We start from the raw sequence: 20,426 nt of genomic DNA, 5'->3' as shown, positions 1-20,426 counted from the left end.
ACTTGCAAAAAATTTCATTAAGGAATAAATATACTGAGAAGCAGTGGCTAGAATACCAAGTTCCTTGAACAGATTTCTGAATGATGGTCTTGAATTTACACCACATATGATTCTTATCACACACTTTTGCTCCCTAAAAACTTTTGCTCAGTTTGATGAGTTGTCCCAGAATATGATCCCATATGACATAATAGAATGAAAGTAAGCAAAATATGCAAGTTTTTTATATTTATATCTCCTACATCTGAAATCATTCTCACTGCAAATACAGAATTGTTTAGGTGCTTAAGCAATTCTGTGGTATGCCCTGAATTTATTATCGAGTTGTAATCCCAGGTTGACACCTCTACTATCTGCATATCTTCATATGCTGCTTCACATACGGGAAGGAAATCTCTTACAGGTTCTGAACTGCATACAGTGGGTCTACTCAAAGTTTAATGACAGTGAATTAGCTTTAAAGCACTTATTAATGTCAGTGGAAATTTGATTAGCGGCTATTTCTAAATCTCTACTTGACTTGCTACTTATTGCAATGTTTGTATCATCTGCAAACGAAGCAAATTTAGCATCTGGCAATGCAACAGATGAGAGGTCATTAATGTACATAAGAAAACCAATGGACTCAACATGGAACCCTGAGGAACACCACATGTAATTAATTTCCAGTCACATGAAAACTGACTGCTTACTGCACAGGTATTTCACAATAACACCCTTTGCTTCCTGTTAGATAGATAAGACTCAAACCATTTTGCAGCACTGCCGGTGGCACCATAATATTCTAATTTACTTAAGAGAATGCAGGGGTGTACCTAGGGGTTGGCAGGAGTGGCCCCCGCCAGGGGCGCAAGAGCAAGGGGTGGCGCAAATTCCAAAGGCCGCCGACGATGATGTGACAGAGCGCCACGCCGCCCTCTGAAAAAATAATTCTGCGCCGTGGCCAGTCTGGTACTAGAAATTGTGGAAAAATTTGCTGCAGAATGGAGAAGAGATAGTAAAGGAAGACTGTCTGATGACAAGAATCCTCTTCGCTTTACTGGGAGGCACTTTCCTCAGGTCACTCCAAGTGATCAGTCCAAGAAATGCAGACTATGGTGTAGATGTGCAGTCTGCTCAAAACAGAATGTGCGCCGCGGTTGGTATTATCTTTTCAGATAAACTTTTGCAAAATACTACTACTACTACTACTACTACTAATTTATTCTTGATTTTTTGCAGTGCTCAGCTAATATACTACTACTACTACTACTACTACTACTAATTTATTCTTAATTTTTTTGCAGTGCTCAGCTAATATATATTACCCAAGCTGAACCTCCTTACTCCATGAACTTTTTTATCAAAGCACAAGAGCACATAACCTTGCAAACCAGTTTTGACATCTTCATCTTCCTGCGAATGCATAAAGTGCGATTGTGGTCAGATCCAGTTGACATATTTCTTGTTTAATTGGACAAGTAAAAATATACTCTATATTCATGGCAAGTAAATATTATTTACTTGTTATATTACCTTATGGCAACAGTTGCAAAATATTACCTGAAAGTACCCAGAAAGTCATATTAGACATATTAGACCTATTTAATAACAATTATCACATACACCTATAAACAAGATTCGTTGTTAATATTACTGGTCTCATTAATTTTCTTGGAACAAGGGAAAATATCAGTCTTTCTGTATTGATAAGGGGGTGCATTTTTTGCTTCCTGGGGGATTCTTTAGAGGTCACCATTTTAAATTCTTGCTAGGGGCGCCACATACGTAAGGTACACCACTGAGAGAATGCTGTGGTTCATACAGTCAAAGGCTTTTCACAGGTCACAGAAAATGCCAGTAGCCTCTAATTTATTATCTAATGAATTAAGTACATTCTCACTGTAAGTGTAAATAGCTTTCTCTATATCAGAACCCTTAAGAAATCCAAACTGTGACTTGGACAATATATTATTTGCAGTCAGATGCTTAAGGAGACACTTTAACACAATCCTTTCAAATATTTTTGAGAAAGCTGGCAGAAGTGAACTTGGTCGGTGGTTTGATGGTATCTCTTTATCCCCCTTCTTGTAAAGAGGCTTAACTTCAGCATATTTTAGCCAATCTGGAAGTGTTCCACTGATAAGAGTTTGATTACACAAATAACTTAAGATAGAACTCAACTTTCATGAGCACTATTTGATTAACTTTGTTGATATGTTATCATACCCGTTGGAATACTTAGATTTTAAGGATTTATGATGGATGCTACTTCTATGGGAGATGTTAGTGTTATTTGCATTTTATTGAAGTTATTTTTGAAGACTTATCTCAGGTACTCCATTGCACTGTTCACCAAACCCGATAACCCCAAGCTGTCAGTAACAGAAATGAAGTACTTGTTCAAGAGGTTTGCAACACTACCTGTACTTTTTACCAAAGACTCATTTATTTTTAAAGTTATCTGTTCCTCTACCTTTTTGGTCCCACCTGTCTCTGTCTTCACCATATCCCATGCAGTTTTTATTTTGATGCCAGATGTAATTATCTTTTTCACACAATAAAGCTGCTTCGATTTCTAGATTACTTGATTCAATATTTTGCTGTATTATTTGTAATTCATTACATTTCTAACAGCACAGCTATTCCTAGATAGTAGATACAGTCTCCTTTTTGTCCCACATGATATCTTTATTCCTTGTGTAATCCATGGTTTATTTTTTGACTTCTGTGTGATTTGAGTTACCTTTAGGAGATAACAATTTTCAAAAGTGGAGCGAACTTTATTAATGAATGCTTTGTATTTTCCATTTGAGTCATAAGTATTACAAACATCTATCCAGTTCATATATTTGAGCAATTTCCTGAATTTCGCAATTTTTGACTTATTTATTACCCTCCTGTACTCAGATTTAATAGATTTTTTATCCTGACAAGTTTCAACATTTAACATAAGATGCTGCATGTCATGATCAGACAGCACATTTACTATTGGTTATGTGATATGACTTTTTTCCCTAGATCTGTCTACAAATATATATTATCAATAGCAGTCTCAGAGCATTTACATATCCTAGTAGCAAAGTTCACAGTGTGCCAGAAATCTGTAAAGCAACTGTCAATAGTGTTCAAACTCTGCACTAGCAAACAGCAAATATGACTCTCAAGTTACTGACTGACTGTTTTGTGTGGCTATTAATTAAAAAGATGCCAATGCATGGGCATGGTCATGTAGCCAGTGCCAGCAATGCAAATTTAGATAATGTGTACTTGCCAACATTAGGCCATTTCAAGGCTCTCGAGCCAGATGCACCCATGTAAACAGTGATCTCGTAAGGCTGCTTCCAACTATGATTGGCTACAGACACCTTTTCACAGTAGTGGACAGGTGTATTTGATGGGCAGAAGCTGCAACCTCCATAGATATTCCTGCTGAGACAATAACAAACACCTTCATTGCTACCTGGATAGCAGGAGTTGGTTGCCACCTCCACATTGCTACAGAACAGTGCCAGCAAATCAGATCCATTTTGTTCCAAGAATTACCCATTTTTTCTGCATCCAGCATCATCATATGACAACCTATAGTCCCACCAGCAATGGAATGTTAGAAAGAAGGCATGAGACACTAACAATGGCTCTCTTGTGCCACTGCGCATAATGGTCAGAGGCCTTTCCCTTCATTCTTTTACACCTTTGCACAGTGTACCAGTCAGACATCAGAGTACTGTTAGCAGAAATGATGTATGTGAAGCCGTTACACATTCTGGCAGACTACCTCACACCTACACCGTTACTGTCTGCAGAGTTGATGGAACAGCTCTGAGGCCTGCGGCAAAGATCTGAGGCCCACCTGCTTTGCACCATAGTGAACATCCCATTTTTGTCCACAAAGATTTGGACAATTGTACTCACATCAGGCTCTGAACTGATCACATAAAATCACCACTCCATCCATTGTACACAAACCCCTGCTCAATGCTGTGACGAGGCAATCACACCAGAGAGAGCATACAAAACCACAAAGGTCTCAGTCAAGTGATTGAAGCCAGATTGGGCCCTACCTTCACCTCTCCAAGACACCACACTGATGCTACAAGTCTTACCACTCTCAGACATACTGACTCCAAAGAGCTTTGCAACAGTGCGCTAACTTCCTGGGGTGGGATGCCAGAAAATGAAAGATTTAGTAGTCATATCAAAAACTTACTTCCTCGCAGGACGCAGATGTTCTGGATGTGGAAGGCATTTGGAAGAGATATTAAGTGGTAAAGAAGTCACATGCTGTGACCTTCTAAGCATCAAATGAATCTTGTTAAGAACTGTGAGCTGTTTGTTGTGTAAATTTCATGTTTTACATAGATCAAACAAATCAATGCAGTAAAACAAGGAATAATTGTTGAAAGTGGGATTCAACTCAAAGACTGCTATTCTAGACTTGCTTATTAGTCTCTCAACTATGCCACCAAAGTATGAAGTCATACATTAAGCATGGCAATATTCAGGTACCTCTTACTATTATTCTGTCCTTGACTCCACCTCATGATTTTGACTTCAAATCCATTTTCCCCATCTGAACAAACTTTCCGTGGGTTTTTGGAGGGTGCATGCACTGTGCTGAGTGTCAATAAGGCACAAATATCCCAGTAACACATGCAGTTACAAGTGACCTTTTCTTTTATGAGCAGTACTGTGCACTTTGTAGAGTAACTGGTGCCTATGCAACATGGTGGGCAATTCAAAATTTGGCCACTTTTACTATTTGTGCTGCCAAGTGTGCATATATTCATTCTTCATGTTCTGTAGATCCTATCAAGAAAAAGACCTTCAGGGGTGTAGAATGAGTCAGGGTATATATTTATATGACTACACTTTTATTTTTCCAAGAAAATAGTTACCTACATCTGTGACAACAGAGGCTACTTACAGCACACTACTACTTCTCATACAACTTTACAATGGATCTGTCTGTTGGGCCCTAAGTAACTTTGGCTAAATATTCACTTTTTTTTCAATTTTCCACTGTTATTTCTGTAGAGTCCCACACAGGGAAATACTGTGTCCTCTAATGTGGGCATTGACTCAAAATTCCCATTTCTGTATACTTTCAGATGTAAAATACAGCTTTGGCATTAAAAATGAAATTTTCAACTATGAATATGTAACATAAGCAATAAAATAAAGTTTTGGATTTCAGGACCAACTGTTTACCGAATATATACTTTTATTTTCAAGAGACATACAAAAATTTCAGTATTAAATCAATCAAACAGGAAATGCAAGATTGCTTTAGTTGGATATTGATCTTATATTCACCTTTGGAAGATCTTTTGCAGGTTTAATATGCATTCCTCCAACTTGAATTGTATTTGGTGTTAGTGGCCTGGAAAGGCCTATGCTTTCATGGTTGTTGATGAGAACCAGGGAACTGCTTTTGAACAATTTCTCAACAGATGGTAAATTATCAATATTCTTAGAATATGACACCATAATTTCTTGTTGATTGGGCACATAAACAAAGAATCGCAGTAATTCAACAAGGAGCCCATACATACTGTTTAATGTCCGTTGTAAAAAATTCATATTCACAGGAATATCAAGCATTATGTCAGGAATGTAGGCATATGCAGCAGGATTGCCAACTGCATCACCCATCACAAATGCTAGAGTATTAGGAATTTGTTGTATAATACTGGCATTATGCTTGTGAGCCAATCCAAGAAAACACTCTGTGAAAACTCCAGCTATGAGGAGATCGAACTTCTGATTATTGGATGTTATTAGATCTTGTACTTCTGGTGTACTGATAGCATTCTTGCACATTGAACTTCCAATGGTGCTAGAGAAGAGAAGTAAAATAAATGGGTTAACTTCACCCATTTCAAACAGGGACATGTTTCTCTCTTTTCCTGTAAATAATAAAGTGAGGCAATAATAGGTAATGCTGTACATCAGATATGAGTTTTATTCTACTATGTATATATACTTTATATTAACACTGGTTTACTTACGGAAACTGTCCATTGTGACATTCAATTTAATATCTCTTATGTTCTTGACCGGGGGAGACTGTGGGAATGGACTAATCACAGTCAAATTATGTCCTCTCTGTGCTAGTTCATGGAGCAGTGGTGACAAAAAGACCATGTGGCTCTTGCTTGGAACTGACATAACTGATAGAATGTTAGCTCCCTGGCACTGTGTGATAACTCCAGTTAGCAAAAATATACACTGCCAGAATCTCTGTAACATAAAATTAAAAACAAAATAAAATCTTTGTGTATGTTAGCTATTTAGTTTTTAACCATTTAGTTTCATATTCCATGGATCATTTGTATGGTAAATTGTAATGATGTGCAATGAGTCATTTTACATTAACATTGCAAATTAATTTGTAAATGCATTTATATGCTGAACATTTACAGATAGTTTTATTATTATTATTATTATTACCACCTTTAACACACTGCAAATAATAGACATTCTTCTACAGATTAGAAGGCATTGTCAAGGAGAAACTTTCAGTTTGTGTACAAATTTTACTTTTCTGTCTGTCAGACATTTTATGTCACTGGATAAGGGATAAAAGATTTTACATATCACACTCACATTCATCTGTTGTCATAAGGTCACCTAACCATAACATTTGAATAACTCTTATCTCGTCAAGATGAGTTATCATTTAACTTGTTTTGATCAGTTAAATAAATCTACCTATACATTGGATTTTGTTCTAAATTAATTACTTATGTGCATCATTGTATTCACAGGTTTTATGATTGTCATTTCAATAGATGATGATTTGAATTTATGTAATAGAAGACATTTGACACCAAAATCTGCATGATGGATAACAACAACAATGACAACAACAGTAGATAGATGAAAAAATATCAACATAAGAGGTAAGCTGACATCAGTTAGAGGCTGATATACACCTGCAGTTAAACACAGGGGTCCACATTATTTACCTCACCACATGTTATCCTTTATCCTCTTTCATCACTTCAGAACCAAACACAAGTACAATTTATTTTAACCATGTTATATACTGTATTCTGTTATTTTTGTTCATATTGCTTGGAGGAAGAATATTTCCTAAAAAAAAATTTTCCTGACAATTATTTGAATGCTACAACTATGTCACTTTATAATCAGACTTCTTTTTAGACGGTCATTAACAAAGTCAGGAAATGCTTTAATATGTGTTTACCACTTGCTTTGTTTCACCTATGGCTGTAATATTTTATTCCAGATTGGAAAGGCCCCCTTAAACACTGAAATTTTGTGACAATTTGCCATCACTATTCCATTAGCACCTATCTACCATGGTAAAAGTCATTGGATAGTCTTAGCGAATTAGTGTCAACAGATCATATACTATCCACCCACTTTCTTGTTGCCACTTTTAAGGATAGGCAGGAAGACAAGTCTCCAGCGCTCACGATAAGTTATGCAGTGAGTGCAGAAGATAAGCTCCTTCTCACTCATACAGTACTGACAACTAGGGATATGGAATTCATGTAATATGTCTCAAGCGTCACACCTGTAATGTGTAGGACTGATGTACAGAGTCAAACACTTAAAATTTTATGTGATCTGAGGCTTTCCTGGCCAATGTGCTGTATCCAAGGTTCTCTGATGTCCAACTGGATCCGATCGTCGAAGTTCCACAATAGTTCGGCGAATATCCGCTCCGCCATCATCAGGTGGTGCTGATGGAATGATCTGTCTGCGCTGTGTCCGTGGTATTTATGTCCGCAGGGTCCCAAGTCGTATCCCGGCATGGGCGGTCGGCGGGGCGCCATGTGGTGTGAGGGGTGGGGGTAGCTGCAGCCATGCCTGGTGGTAGGCGCATTTCATCTCCATCCGCCGTGGCGGAAGGATCTCGCATCCGCTCGCGTCGTTGCTCTTTGATGGTGTTTAATAATGGTTTCCAGGCCTTGCTAAGTTGAAACCCGGTGTCCCTGTTGATGAGGTTACCTGTTACCCGAATTTGTATGGCCTCCTTGTAGATACTGTCCCAGTAGGCACTTGTGGCAGTCAGGATTTTTGTCTCTTCGAATTTCGCTGTGTGTGTGGTTCCAACGCAGTGTTCTGCTAGGGCCGAATGGCTGGGTTGGCATAAACGGGTGTGACGTTCGTGCTCCTTGCATCGGTCCTCGACCATGCGAACTGTTTGGCCAATGTAGTATTTGCCACAGTCGCACAGGATTTTGTATATGCCCGTTTTCTTAAGGCCCACATCATCTTTTGCCATTCCTAGCAGGTCACAAATCTTTGCTGGTGGTCAGAAGACTGTGTCAATCTTGTGTCACCTTAACAGTCTCCCTATTTTTGACGACATGTTGCCAGCAAACGGCAGAAAGGCCAGAGCTTCCTTCTCTTCTTTGGGTTGTTCTTCATCTCGGTTCTTGCTGCACTTCTGTTGTTGGAAGGCCCTTTGGATTTGGCAGTTGCCATACTCATTCTTGCAGAACACGGTCTCCAGGTGTTTGAATTCCATTGGTAAGTTCTGTTCATCAGAGATCTAGTGTGCTCTATGTACCCAGGTGTTGAGCATTCCATTAAGCTGTGCCGGATGGTGGCAGCTGGAGGCATGTAGGTACAGGTCAGTGTGTGTAGGCTTTCGGTACACACTGTAACCCAGTGAGCCATCAGACCTACGTTCCACTAGGACATCCAGAAAGGGTAGTTTTCCATCTTTCTCAGTCTCCATGGTGAGCCAAATGTTACTGTGGACCAAATTTAGATGTTGTAGAAAAATCTGTAGCTCTTCCTGTCCATGTGGCCAGATGACGAATGTGTCGTCCACGTAGCAGAAGAAGCATACAGGTTTCAGTTCGGCGGCTTCCAGTGCTTCCTCTTCGAAGCTCTCCATGAACAGGTTGGCCACCACTGGGGAGAGCGGGCTCCCCATGGCTACTCCGTCAGTATGCTCGTAGTATTGACCATTGAAGAGAAAGTACATAGATGTTAACTCGTGCCTGAACAGTTGTGTCAGTTCAGGCCCGAATTTCTCACTGATTAAGTGGAGAGACTCTTCTAGCCGGACATGTGTGAATAATGAGACGACATTGAAGCTGACCATGATATCAGATTCTTGTACTGTCATCTCCTTCAGGTGGCCAATGAAGTCCGTCGAGTTCCAGATATGGTGCGCACATTTCCCCACATAAGGTCTTAGCATGCCCGCTAAGTGCTGCGCCAAAAGATACGTCGGTGCCCCTATGTTGCTGACTATGTGTCGCATCCCTTCTTTGTGCATTTTTGGGAGACCATATATCCTTGGAGCTACCGCCGAACATTGTAGAAGTCTTTTGATGTCCTTGTCCTCGAGCGTGCCATTTTTCAGCAAGGTGGCGGTGCTTTGTTGTATCTTCCTGGTCAGGTCTGTGTTGATTTTCCGATATGCTGGATCATCTAGCAATTGCAGCATCTTCTGTTCATAGTCGCATCTCTGAAGGATGACTGTGGCATTTCCTTTGTCGGCATGAAGAATGACTATCTCCTTATTGTCTCTGAGGGCTCGTAGTGCTGCTCTTTCTGCTCCCGAGATGTTGCTTCTGGCCGTTTTGCCCTTGAAACAATCTGGCAAGTTTCCCTTCTGATTTCTTCTGCTTTGTCATCTGGTAAGCCATGGACTGCCTATTCTACTGAAGAGATTATTTCATTGAACGGTAGAGGTGCAGGTGTCAGTGCAAAATTGAGTCCTTTTTCAAGTACAGCTGTAGCTGCATTGTCGAGTGGTTTACCCGTGAGGTTAATCACGGTCGGACTAGTGGGCACCATCTCATTTTTGGTTTGCCAGGTAGTCATGCAAACTTGGTGATCTGCTTCACCGTGGATTTCTGGTGGGTACAGTCTGCCTGGGCCCAGGTAACACCGTCCACCCATTCCCATGAGTGATCTTGGAGTACGGAGGATAATCATAGGTGAAGATGCAGCAGCTCCTTGGCGATCTTGTCGAGTTGTAGACGGGTGTAGCGAATCCTCTCCCTGACTAAGGCCAGGCTGGCTCTTCGCTTAATACGATTCGCTGCAGGCGTGCATATGTGATGCATCAAATAGGGAGACTGTTAAGGCGACACAAGATTGACACAGTCTTCTGACCACCAGCAAAGATTCGTGACCTGCTAGGAACAGCAAAAGATGACGTGAGCCTTAAGAATGCGGGTGTATACAAAATCCTGTGGGACTGTGGCAAATCCTACATCGGCCAAACAGTTCACACAGTCGAGGACCGATGCAAGGAACACCTGTTTACACCAACCCAGCCATTCAGCCCTAGCAGAACACTGCATTGGAACCAGACACACAGCGAAATTCGAAGAGGCAAAAATCCTGACTGCCACAAGTGCCTACTGGGCCAGTATCTACAAGGAGGCCATAGAAATTCGGGTAACAGGTAACCTACTCAACAGGGACACCGGGTTTCAGCTTAGCAAGGGCTGGAAACCATTATTAAACACCATCAAAGAGCAACAGCGTGAGCGGATGCGAGATCCTTCCGCCACGGCGGACGGAGATGAACTGCACCTACCACCGGGCATGGCAGCAGCAACCTCCACCCCCACGCCAGGGTATGACTCGGGACTCCGTGGAGATAAATACCATGAGCACAGCGCAGACAGATCATTCCATCAGCACCACCTGATGATGGCATAACAGTTATTCACTGAAATATCGTGGAACTTCGACGATCGGATCTGGCTGGACACCCGAGAACCTTGGATACACTTAAAATTTTATTAGTAGGCACCAAAAAACTCTGGAACAATTGTGAAAATACAGTACAACTTAAAAGGACAGTTTTTAAAAAAAAGTACAATAATGATTTTTATGAAAAAAGAGCCTTTTTATAGAAAATCTAAGGCTAACAGCATTTTTAATTACAATCGATTGCCAGTCATCACATAGGGAAGGCACTGACTTGCAGACAGCCACATTTCAAACTTCAAACTACACACACACACACACACACACACACACACACACACACACACAGTTGGAGGTCCTTATCTTTGACATGAAGATAACAACATCTGTCACAAGTTATATCTATCTCTAAAATGTGTAACACATTGTAATGGTATTTGGTGAGTCATTGCCCCTTTACTCCTAAAATATTTCCATTCTGCCAGAACTTTCTGTCAACGTAATAAATATCAGATTGTATTATAGCATAGCTGATAGTGTCATGAGATCTGAGTTGTGAAGACAAAGATAGCAAATTCACATCCACCTCTCCTAGTTCCTTTTTCCCAGGGGCATTTAAACAGTCATTCTTCCCACACTCCGTATGTGAATGGATCAGGAAGAATCTCTAATAACTTGTACAATCGGATGTACCCTCTGCTGTGCACTTCACAGCAGTTTACAGAGGCTAGATGTAGATGTTCATACAACTTTAATGCATGCAGTGCATCCTCCATACCAAATGAATTCTTTGTCATGGTATGTTCTAGTATTTATCTCAGTAATTCTGAGGCAGTGTTGTCTGTTCTAGGTATCATGTTGCATCTTAGGCCTTTCAAAACTCTTTCGTGTTTTTCTCACTAATAATGGGATGAAGCCAGTTCTGCACCACTTTTGATATCAAATTAATTGATCAATTAATTACTCCCTCACTTCTGGAGAATCCCCAGTCCTTCCTCTTGGAGATCAAACCTGCATTTGAAGTTTGGTAGATAAAAGAAGAGGTTCTAACTCAAATTTGATATCAAATTAATTGACTAATTAAATTGATCAATTAGTTACACCCTCCCTCCTATTCCCCTACCTGAAAAAATGGCAGGAAATTCAAAATTGGTGGGAAATTCAAACATTCATTCAAACATTCGAATGCTAATTATATTGCACCGCAAAGGACGTGCTGATGATGATGATTGTTTATAAAAGTTCAGTTTCAATATCTCCATGTGGATGGACGTAGGATACTCTATTCCATCATCTTTTGAATACTGGCACAGTCTAACTATAACATCACAATCTTAAGATGACTGGCCCAGAATACTAGTGCAGTCTAATTCCCTTACTCATATTGGCGGGAAATTCAGAATCAGTGTGAAAATTTAACTTTTTCCTCTGGCTGTGAAGCATGGAAGTTGGGGGAGGGGTAGTTGCCATTGATTTAGTGCCAGAGAGTACCTCTAGCTAGTCTCATCAATAATTACTGGATGTAGAGAGGATACTTTCAATAGTAGTCTAGCACTTGACAGTTTCTCCAGCCAGTATAGCCAGTGACCCTCTGTCCTAGTGCTGCTCTATTTTCTTCTTCTTCTTCTTCTTCTTCTTCTTCTTCTTCTTCATTGTGATTTGTTGCACCCCAGATGGGCAAGGGAGGCCTGGCAGTGGTACAATCTGCAGCTCTTCAGCTGAGGGACATTACAGACATGAGAAACACAGTTTGGGATGTGCATTGCATGCAAAAAATACAATAGTACAATATAAAAGTTGGCCACAGTATTAAAAATCCACAACAGACAACAGCACTAGTAAAACCACTGCATGAGGCAGAGCACACATGACAAAGAGTAAAAACTGCCAGGAGAGACCTGCTGAGGGAGGGGAGTAGAGGAGGGAGCTGGAGGGGGCGGGATGAAAAGTGAGGGGGTCCGATAATGCATTAAGGGGCAGGTAATGGGTGGGAGGGAAAGGGAGAGGGAGGGGGAGGGGGAGAAGGAGGGGGAAGGGAGAGGGAGCCATAAGGGAGTGCAGACACATGGAAGCGGTACACTGGATAGGAAGGGGCTGTAGGAGGGAGGGAAAAACTGCTCAGGGGAAGGGAAAAGGAGGGGAGAGGGAGCCCTGAGGAGGAGGGGGGAAGGTGGGGTTAGAATGGGTAGGAGGGGTAGATATCAGGGCGAAGCTCATCATCTGGGAGGGGCAGGCTGTGGAAGGTACATTGGTAAAGGGTGTGGGGATGGAGAGAGTGGGGGGACTATGGTAAATGCATGGCAATGGGTGGGGTTTAGAGAGGATAGGAGACACCAGGGGGTGGGGGTGGGGGAAGGGATCATCTGTGGACAATCTACAGGGTTCTGATTATTCAGGGAAAAGGAGAAGATGTAGGAAGGGTATGAGGTCATAAAAGATCCGGGTGGGGGAGGGAGGCGCATACAGAAAGCAAGGCAGAGTGCATGGCATTCAAGGATTTGGAGGGCTTTGTAGAATCTAGGTGGGGTAGAAAGCCAGGTGAAACTGGCACAGCAAAGGATGGGATGAATCAAAGATTTCTAGGTATTAAGGATAGTGGAAGGATGTAGTCCACATATCTGCCTGGACAGGAGTTTCAGGAGGCGGAGCCTACTGTGGGCTTTATGTTGGATCATAAGGAGATGGGGGGTCCAGGTGAGGTGATGGTTGAGGGTGAGGCCAAGGTATTTCAGGGTAGGAGTGAGGTGGATAGGATGATCATAAATGGTAAGGGACAAATTGTGGAGCCGGAAGGAGGGCGAGGTATGACCTGTGGCGATTGCCTAAGTCTTGGAAGGGCTGATGCGAAGGAACCACAGGCTGCACCATTGAAGGGTAGGATACAGAGCCAGGAAGTCAGTGTCATCAGCATATGGAGAGGCAGTGGCATTAAGTTGTGTGCATGTCTGGCACCAGTCCTGGCGTTTTTTTTTTGCTATTAACCCTCGAGCGGGCACACCATTTCTCATAACACAAGTGGGCGCGTGGTGCACTTTGTACACACATATGGAATAGCTTTCCTTATGTTACCAAGGTAAGACATGTATGATCAAAATCACAGTTTAATCTTAGTTTATTTAAGCAAGGAGTAAATAAACTTACATAATATGAGATAAACTACTGTTTTATTAAACAACAATGAAATAAATTTTCACTATAACTCTCTGTTGCCAAGGACAGGTGTTAAAGAGACAGTAATGATGCATTAGAAGCATTAAGCAATGCAGTTGCATCAGATCTCAGTCAGCTGCTTATTTGATCACTAATTATCTTGTAGACAACTGCCTCAATGTGGGATTATGTTGCTAGTTCATAACCTGGGTCATTTTTTTGGAACTGATCTTACATTTTTTTCTCACCTAGCTTGCTTTGTATTTTATATTACTGCTGCTCACTTGGACATATGACAACACAATTTATTGCTGTGTTACCTAAAGCAATACTGAAGGATTCTGTTTGCAGTAGTGAAACAAAAATGGAACCACACAAAAACATTTTATTTTTGGTTGGTAGCAAGGATTAAGAGGTTACAGATGTGTCATCATAATTGCCAGTGGCGGAGGAGTGTATCCCGGTTATGGGTGCGGAAGAAGGAGCGGCAGAGCCAGTAGGATTTGAGAAGGAGGAGGAGGAGGATGGCCTGTGGAGGAGTGGTAGGGCTTTGAGGGTGGATAAGTTTGGTAGAAACATGGGCCTCCCCAGTGTCAGTGATGGTCTTTAGAGGAAGGATGAGGCATGGGCGATGTCAGCAGAATGTTGAAAGGCAAGTGGGTGGCTTTGGACCCGGGAGGCAATGGGTTCCCGGTAGGTGTCCCAGTCAGCTTGGCAGTAGTCATCCACAGCTTGTGATCTCGCAGTCGCGTTCTCAGTTCCCAAGCACAGGGTCCCATGCTCGATTCCTGGTGGGGTCAGGGATTTTCACCTGCCTCAAGATGACTGGGTGTTTGTGTTGTCCTCATCATTTCATCATCATTCATGAAAAGTGGTGAGATTGGGCTTAGCACAGGTTGGGAATTTGTATGGGCACTGACAACTGCACAGTTGAGTGCCACAAATACCAATCAGCATCATCATCATCATCATCAGTGGTAGTCATGGATGGACTTTGGACAGATGGCAGAGCAGGAGGCAGGAGGTGGGCAGTGGGCTGAGGAGTTGGTGAAAAGGACTGGGAAGGTGGTTGCTACCAATGTGGTCCAGGACATGTGCAGTGATTTGACCAAAGATGTTGGGGGAAGTGAGGATGACATCAGGGGTGTAGTTACTTTCAGGACAGGTGTGCTATTGGGGGGGGGGGGGGGGGGCGAACAGGGTGGGTCATCTTGGAGGGTAGCAAGAAACTGATGCCACTGCCGAAGGGTGTCAGGGTCTCAGCTGTGGATGTTGAGGTCTGCAGCCATCACATAGGTGGAGAAGGTGTGGTCAACATGGGAGATGAATTAATAGGGGAGAGGGACTACTGGGTGGACACAGAAAGTGGCACAGGTGACAGTGAGGGAGGGAAAAAAGTTGCTGAGGATGTGGTGTTTGTTCGGGTCATTGAGAAGGGGTTGTGACCGGACAGAGATGTGCTTGAGGTGCCCAATAGCAGTCCCACCTTGCACTAGGGGCAGGGGACTGTCAGTACAGTGAAGGAGAGGTGTGGACAACATGGTTAGGTTGGAGGAAGGTTTCATTAAGGATGAAGGAGTCGACCTGGTGCTAGGACAGGGTATACATGAAGAGGTATTTGGTGGCAGGGACGGAGCAAATGTTTAGGTATAGGAGACAATAACTATTGGCGTGCCAGGGTGTGGGGTGTGGGAGGGAGTGGAGGAAGGCGGAAAGAGGCTTAAAAGAGGGTATCGAGGTGGGCGAAAGTGAAGTGAGCCCGGTTGTGGGAGTGTGTGGCGTAGGTTTTCAAATGGAAGATGGAGTGGATGGCAAGGGAGATCTGCTCAAGGGTATAGGGGCATTGGATTGGTTGAGGTGGATATTCTGGAGGATCATGGTCAGGAAACAGATGTCTGCAGTCATAGGGGGTGGGCAGAGGGAATTGTTGGGGTGGTTGGGCTGATCGATGGTGTGAACAGGAACAGTAAGCTTGGTGGAGTACGTGGGATAGGGTTCATTGCAGGTGTTACAGGAAGGAGGAGAAGCGAGGTTACGACACTGTTGGAGGACGCACAAGGGCAAGTTGGAGGGGTGGGGGTTGGGGTTGCAGTTTTGGGTGAGGTAGCCATCATAGAGGAGACAGTGTTGGCAGCAGTAGGATTGAGGAGGGAAAAAGGAGGGGTTAACAGGGTGGTGATGGTTAAAAATAAGGGCTCCCTGAGTGAGGTTATCTACAGAGGAGGCAGACTCTGAACACACACATTAAGAAGGTAGGGCCAGAAATGTTACAGATGCATCTGACTGAGCAGATTTCCAGGACGATTTGGGCATTTAATTCCACCAACACCTCTGCCTCTATGACCACAGGGTTGAGCTTTGTAATCACAGTAGTTGGCAGATGATGAGGAGGGGTTTAGGGTTGATGGGGAGAGAAGGATGTAAGGAAAGGTGAGAGAGACCATGTGCGCCAAAAGTGATGTGACGAAGTTCCCGGAGGAGGCCAGTGTGAAAAGAGGGAGAGGGAGATTTGATAAGGATGGAGTCTCTGCTGGGGATAAGCTGACCAATGGGGGCACTGGAGATACACTTGCAGATCTCTAGGACGAGGGTGAGGGCATCGAGGAATTTGGGATTGGGGTTGGAAAGGATGAATGTATGCAGAATGGGGGCTGGGGAAGCAGGAGAGGGGTGGTGCCCATGGGGTGATCAGAAGGAAGAGGTGTGGGTGATGGTTTCTTGGAGGAGGGGGTGGGGGTAAGTTTGGCACTCTGGTGTTTGAAGGGTTTTTGTGGGAGTGGTCTGGGAGGAGGGGTGACAGACTGGTTGGAGTGGGAGGTGGTGGGAGCAGGCCCCTCGTACGAGCTGGAGGCACTTTGAAGGGTGGGTGGGTGCTCCATGGTGGCGACTGTGGTGTGTTTGGTGGTGAAAAGGGAGGGAGAAGGAGGGGCGGTTGTAGCAGGGTGAGTGGGCAATGGGGGAAAGTTGTCCCAATGGGTAGTAGCTGCAGGAGTGGGGGCAGGAACATGAGCGGGAGCACAGGGAGGAGCAGGAACGGGGTTAGTATATAGGGGAGAGGAAGAGATGGAAGGGAAGGAGACTGTGAGGAGGGGAGGTGGAGCAGAGGGGGAAAGCCAGGAGGAAGCACACCAGGAGGTAGTGGTGGGGACAGGGGTAGGGGAGGTGTATATGATGGTTATGATGGGGGTTTCCAGTGACCACGCCTGCTGCAGGCCACGGACCAGCAATGCTATATCCTGCTGTCTCTGCGAGACAAGCTAGTGCAACTGGATAGATTTCTAACTCCAATTCTACCCTCAATGTAGACTCCCCAGTTTAAAAATTCACTTTACCCAATCCAAGACACGGATATTGTTGTTCATACACCTCAATTTTCTCATGTGAAATGTAGGTTCCTCCCTTTTAAATTTATTTTCAAAGACAGAACAAATTGAAGCATTTATGCATTTTCCCATCACTAAAATATTGTTACTTGTTGACTCTTAGTGTGGAAATCCTGTACAACAGTATGGCATAGTCTATATTTCCTTTAAGTATTCTCTCATCCGGTAAAAAAAAATCTGTTCTTTTCAGCATAATATCTTTTAAATCCTGTGTCACAGGACTTATTTTTGGCACATGACAGAGTACTAAGAGCATGCTCTACCTCTGTCACAGGATGCCTCCCCGCATTTGAACTATCACAATGTAGTCAGATGACTCATCACCTACGAAGTCTCTTAAGGTAACCACACCCTTACATACAAGTGGCACAGTGCATTAAACAAATGGTAGAGTACAATGCTGTACCTGAAAGTAGTTTTTGACAGAGTAATACAGCACACTAGCCAGCTGGTGGACTGTAGAGCTGCACCCAGTTGCAGTGCGTGAATATGTGGTACCGGGCAGGGCGATGCTCATGAGGGCAGTCCCTCTTTCCCTTCCATCCCTCCCTCCCTGCCTGCCACAGACATCATGTGGGTGTGGTTCATTTGTTCAATACATATACATGTCTGTGACTCATCACATTTACTTGTTCTGCTCTAAAGTGTCTAGCAGCCTTCAACTTCTTGGTAGAAGGTGGAGTCCAACTGACAACACTTTCGAATGCGTACAGTTTCTTTAACAGGTGTTTATGTGTTAAAAATCTTTAGCGCACATCTGTCAAGGCTGAGAAACCATGTCTCCTGCATGAGGATGACAATGTGATGTCAGTCAGAACACTAGGTAAAAACAGCAAGAAAGCACCGAAAGACCTATGATCAGACCATGTAAGTTGGAAATGGCTGATGTAAAAAAAACTGCTAATCTGATGGAGCAGCTGTCTGGAATATTGTGACAGCTGCCAGTTCTTACAACTCTTATTTCTTAGAGTTTTGAACATCTGTTCACCACCTCATCAAAAATCTACCTTCCTGGTAGGGACTGTGTCACAGATCTTCCTACTTCTGTAGAGTGTGACAGGATGATACTTGATAACAGTCATATGTTGGAATAAACTGTGAGAAGCCATATTAGAAAATATAACACTTAGACCTTTCAGGGGTAGCAATGTAGGGTGGGGGTAAGCAGGAAATAGCATGCTTCATCTAAGGGGTTGTAACTGAAAATGAGATGCGTCATAGCAAGAAGAATTTAAGTGTACCTATACCCATTACAGAACTGTTATCAAGTGGACTGTCAGGAGCAATTAGAGAAGGACTGGTCTGCAATGTTAGAGGACGAGATTTGTGGATCATTTAACTATTATCTACATAGTAAATTCTCCAAGTTCATCACTACAAGACATGGAGTGAAGGCAAAACTACCTTTACACCTACATAGGTACAACAGTGACAACATGGGGAATACTAGAGAAAATTGGCAAGGAAGCATGGAAACCATTTCCACGGAATATAAACATCCAGTGGTTGTTGTTGTTGTGGTCTTCAGTCCTGAGACTGGTTTGATGCAGCTCTCCATGCTACTCTATCGTGTGCAAGCTGCTTCATCTCCCAGTACATACTGCAGCCTACATCCTTCTGAATCTGCTTAGTGTATTCGTCTCTTTGTCTCCCTCTACGATTTTTACCCTCCATGCTGCCCTCCAATACTAAATTGGTGATCCCTTGATGCCTCAGAACTTGTCCTACCAACCGATTCCTTCTTCTAGTCAAGTTGTGCCACAAACTTCTCTTCTCCCCAACCCTGTTCAATACCTCCTCATTAGTTATGTGATCTACCCATCTAATCTTCAGCATTCTTCTGTAGCACCACATTTCAGAAGCTTCTATTCTCTTCTTGTCTAAACTATTTATCATCCATGTTTCACTTCCACACATGGCTACACTCCATACAAATACTTTCAGAAACGACTTCCTGACACTTAAATCTATACTCGATGTTAACAAATATCTCTTCCTCAGAAACGCTTTCCTTTCCATTGCCAGTCTACATTTTATATCCTATCTACTTTGACCATCATCAGTTATTTTGCTCCCCGAATAGCAAAACTCCTTTACTACTTTAAGTGTCATTTCCCAATCTAATTCCCTCAGCATCACCCGACTTAGTTCGACTACATTCCATCATCCTCGTTTTGCTTTTGTTGATGTTCATCTTATATCCCCGTTTCAAGACACTTTCCATTCCGTTCAACTGCTCTTCCAAGTCCTTTGCTGTCTCTGGCAGAATTACAATGTCATCGGCGAACCTCAAACTTTTTATTTCTTCTCCGTGGATTTTAATACCTACTCCAAATTTTTCTTTTGTTTCCTTCACTGCTTGCTCAATATACAGATTGAATAACACCCTCAGGGAGAGACTACAACCCTGTCTTACTCCCTTCCCAATCACTGCTTCCCTTTTGTGCCCCTCGACACTCATAACTGCCATCTGGTTTCTATACAAATTGTAAATAGCCTTTCGCTCCCTGTATTTTACCCCTGCCACCTTCAGAATTTGAAAGAGAGTATTCCAGTCAACATTGTCAAAATCTTTCTCTAACTCTACAAATGCTAGAAACATAGGATTGCCTTTCCTTAATCTAGATTCTAAGATAAGTCGTAGGGGCAGTATTGCCTCACGTGTTCCAATGTTTCTACGGAATCCAAACTGATCTTCCCCGAGGTTGGCTTCTACTAGTTTTTCCATTCGTCTGTAAAGAATTCGCATTAGTATTTTGCATCTGTGACTTATTAAACTGACAGTTCGGTAATTTTCACATCTGTCAACACGTGTTTTCTTTGGGATTGGAATTATTATATTCTTCTTGAAGTCTGAGGGTATCGCGCCTGTCTCATACATCTTGCTCACCAGATGGTACAGTTTTGTCAGGACTGGCTCTCCCAAGGCTATCAATTGTTCTAACGGAGTGTTGTTTTTGTTTCCACTTAGGTCTTTCAGTGCTCTGTCAAACTCTTCACACAGTACCATATCTCCCATTTCATCTTCATCTATCTCCTCTTCCATTTCCATAATATTGTCCTGAAGTACATCGCCCTTGTACAGCCCCTCCATATACTCCTTCCACCTTCTGTTTTCCCTTCTTTGGTTAGAACTGGGTTTCCATCTGAGCTCTTGATATTCATACAAGTGGTTCTCTTTTCTCCAAAGGTCTTTTTAATTTTCCTGTAGGCAGTATCTATCTTACCCCTAGCGACATTAGCCTCTACATCCTT

At 42.7% G+C, this 20,426-nt stretch overlaps 1 protein-coding gene across 4 annotated transcripts in view; it reads right to left on the bottom strand.

Moving 5' to 3' along the window:
- LOC126416301 (UDP-glucosyltransferase 2-like) overlaps nucleotides 1–20,426 on the bottom strand; it is a 394,127-nt gene that overhangs the window by 263,664 nt on the left and 110,037 nt on the right. For 3 of the 4 annotated variants that reach the window (XM_050083971.1, XM_050083964.1, XM_050083977.1), the window contains exons 2-3: nucleotides 5,991–6,222; nucleotides 5,296–5,888 (exon numbers count right to left, since the gene is read on the bottom strand). The exons of the other annotated variant lie outside the window; for it this stretch is intronic. In XM_050083971.1, coding sequence (XP_049939928.1) covers nucleotides 5,296–5,888; nucleotides 5,991–6,222 — 825 coding nt within the window. The remainder of the gene's footprint in view (nucleotides 1–5,295; nucleotides 5,889–5,990; nucleotides 6,223–20,426) is intronic. 4 annotated transcript variants of the gene reach the window in all.

The sequence above is a fragment of the Schistocerca serialis genome, chromosome 1 (genome assembly GCF_023864345.2).
Source record: "Schistocerca serialis cubense isolate TAMUIC-IGC-003099 chromosome 1, iqSchSeri2.2, whole genome shotgun sequence".
NCBI lineage: Eukaryota > Metazoa > Arthropoda > Insecta > Orthoptera > Acrididae > Schistocerca > Schistocerca serialis.
The sequence above is the reverse complement of the archived record's forward strand: the minus strand, read 5'-3'. Positions and strand labels throughout refer to the sequence as shown.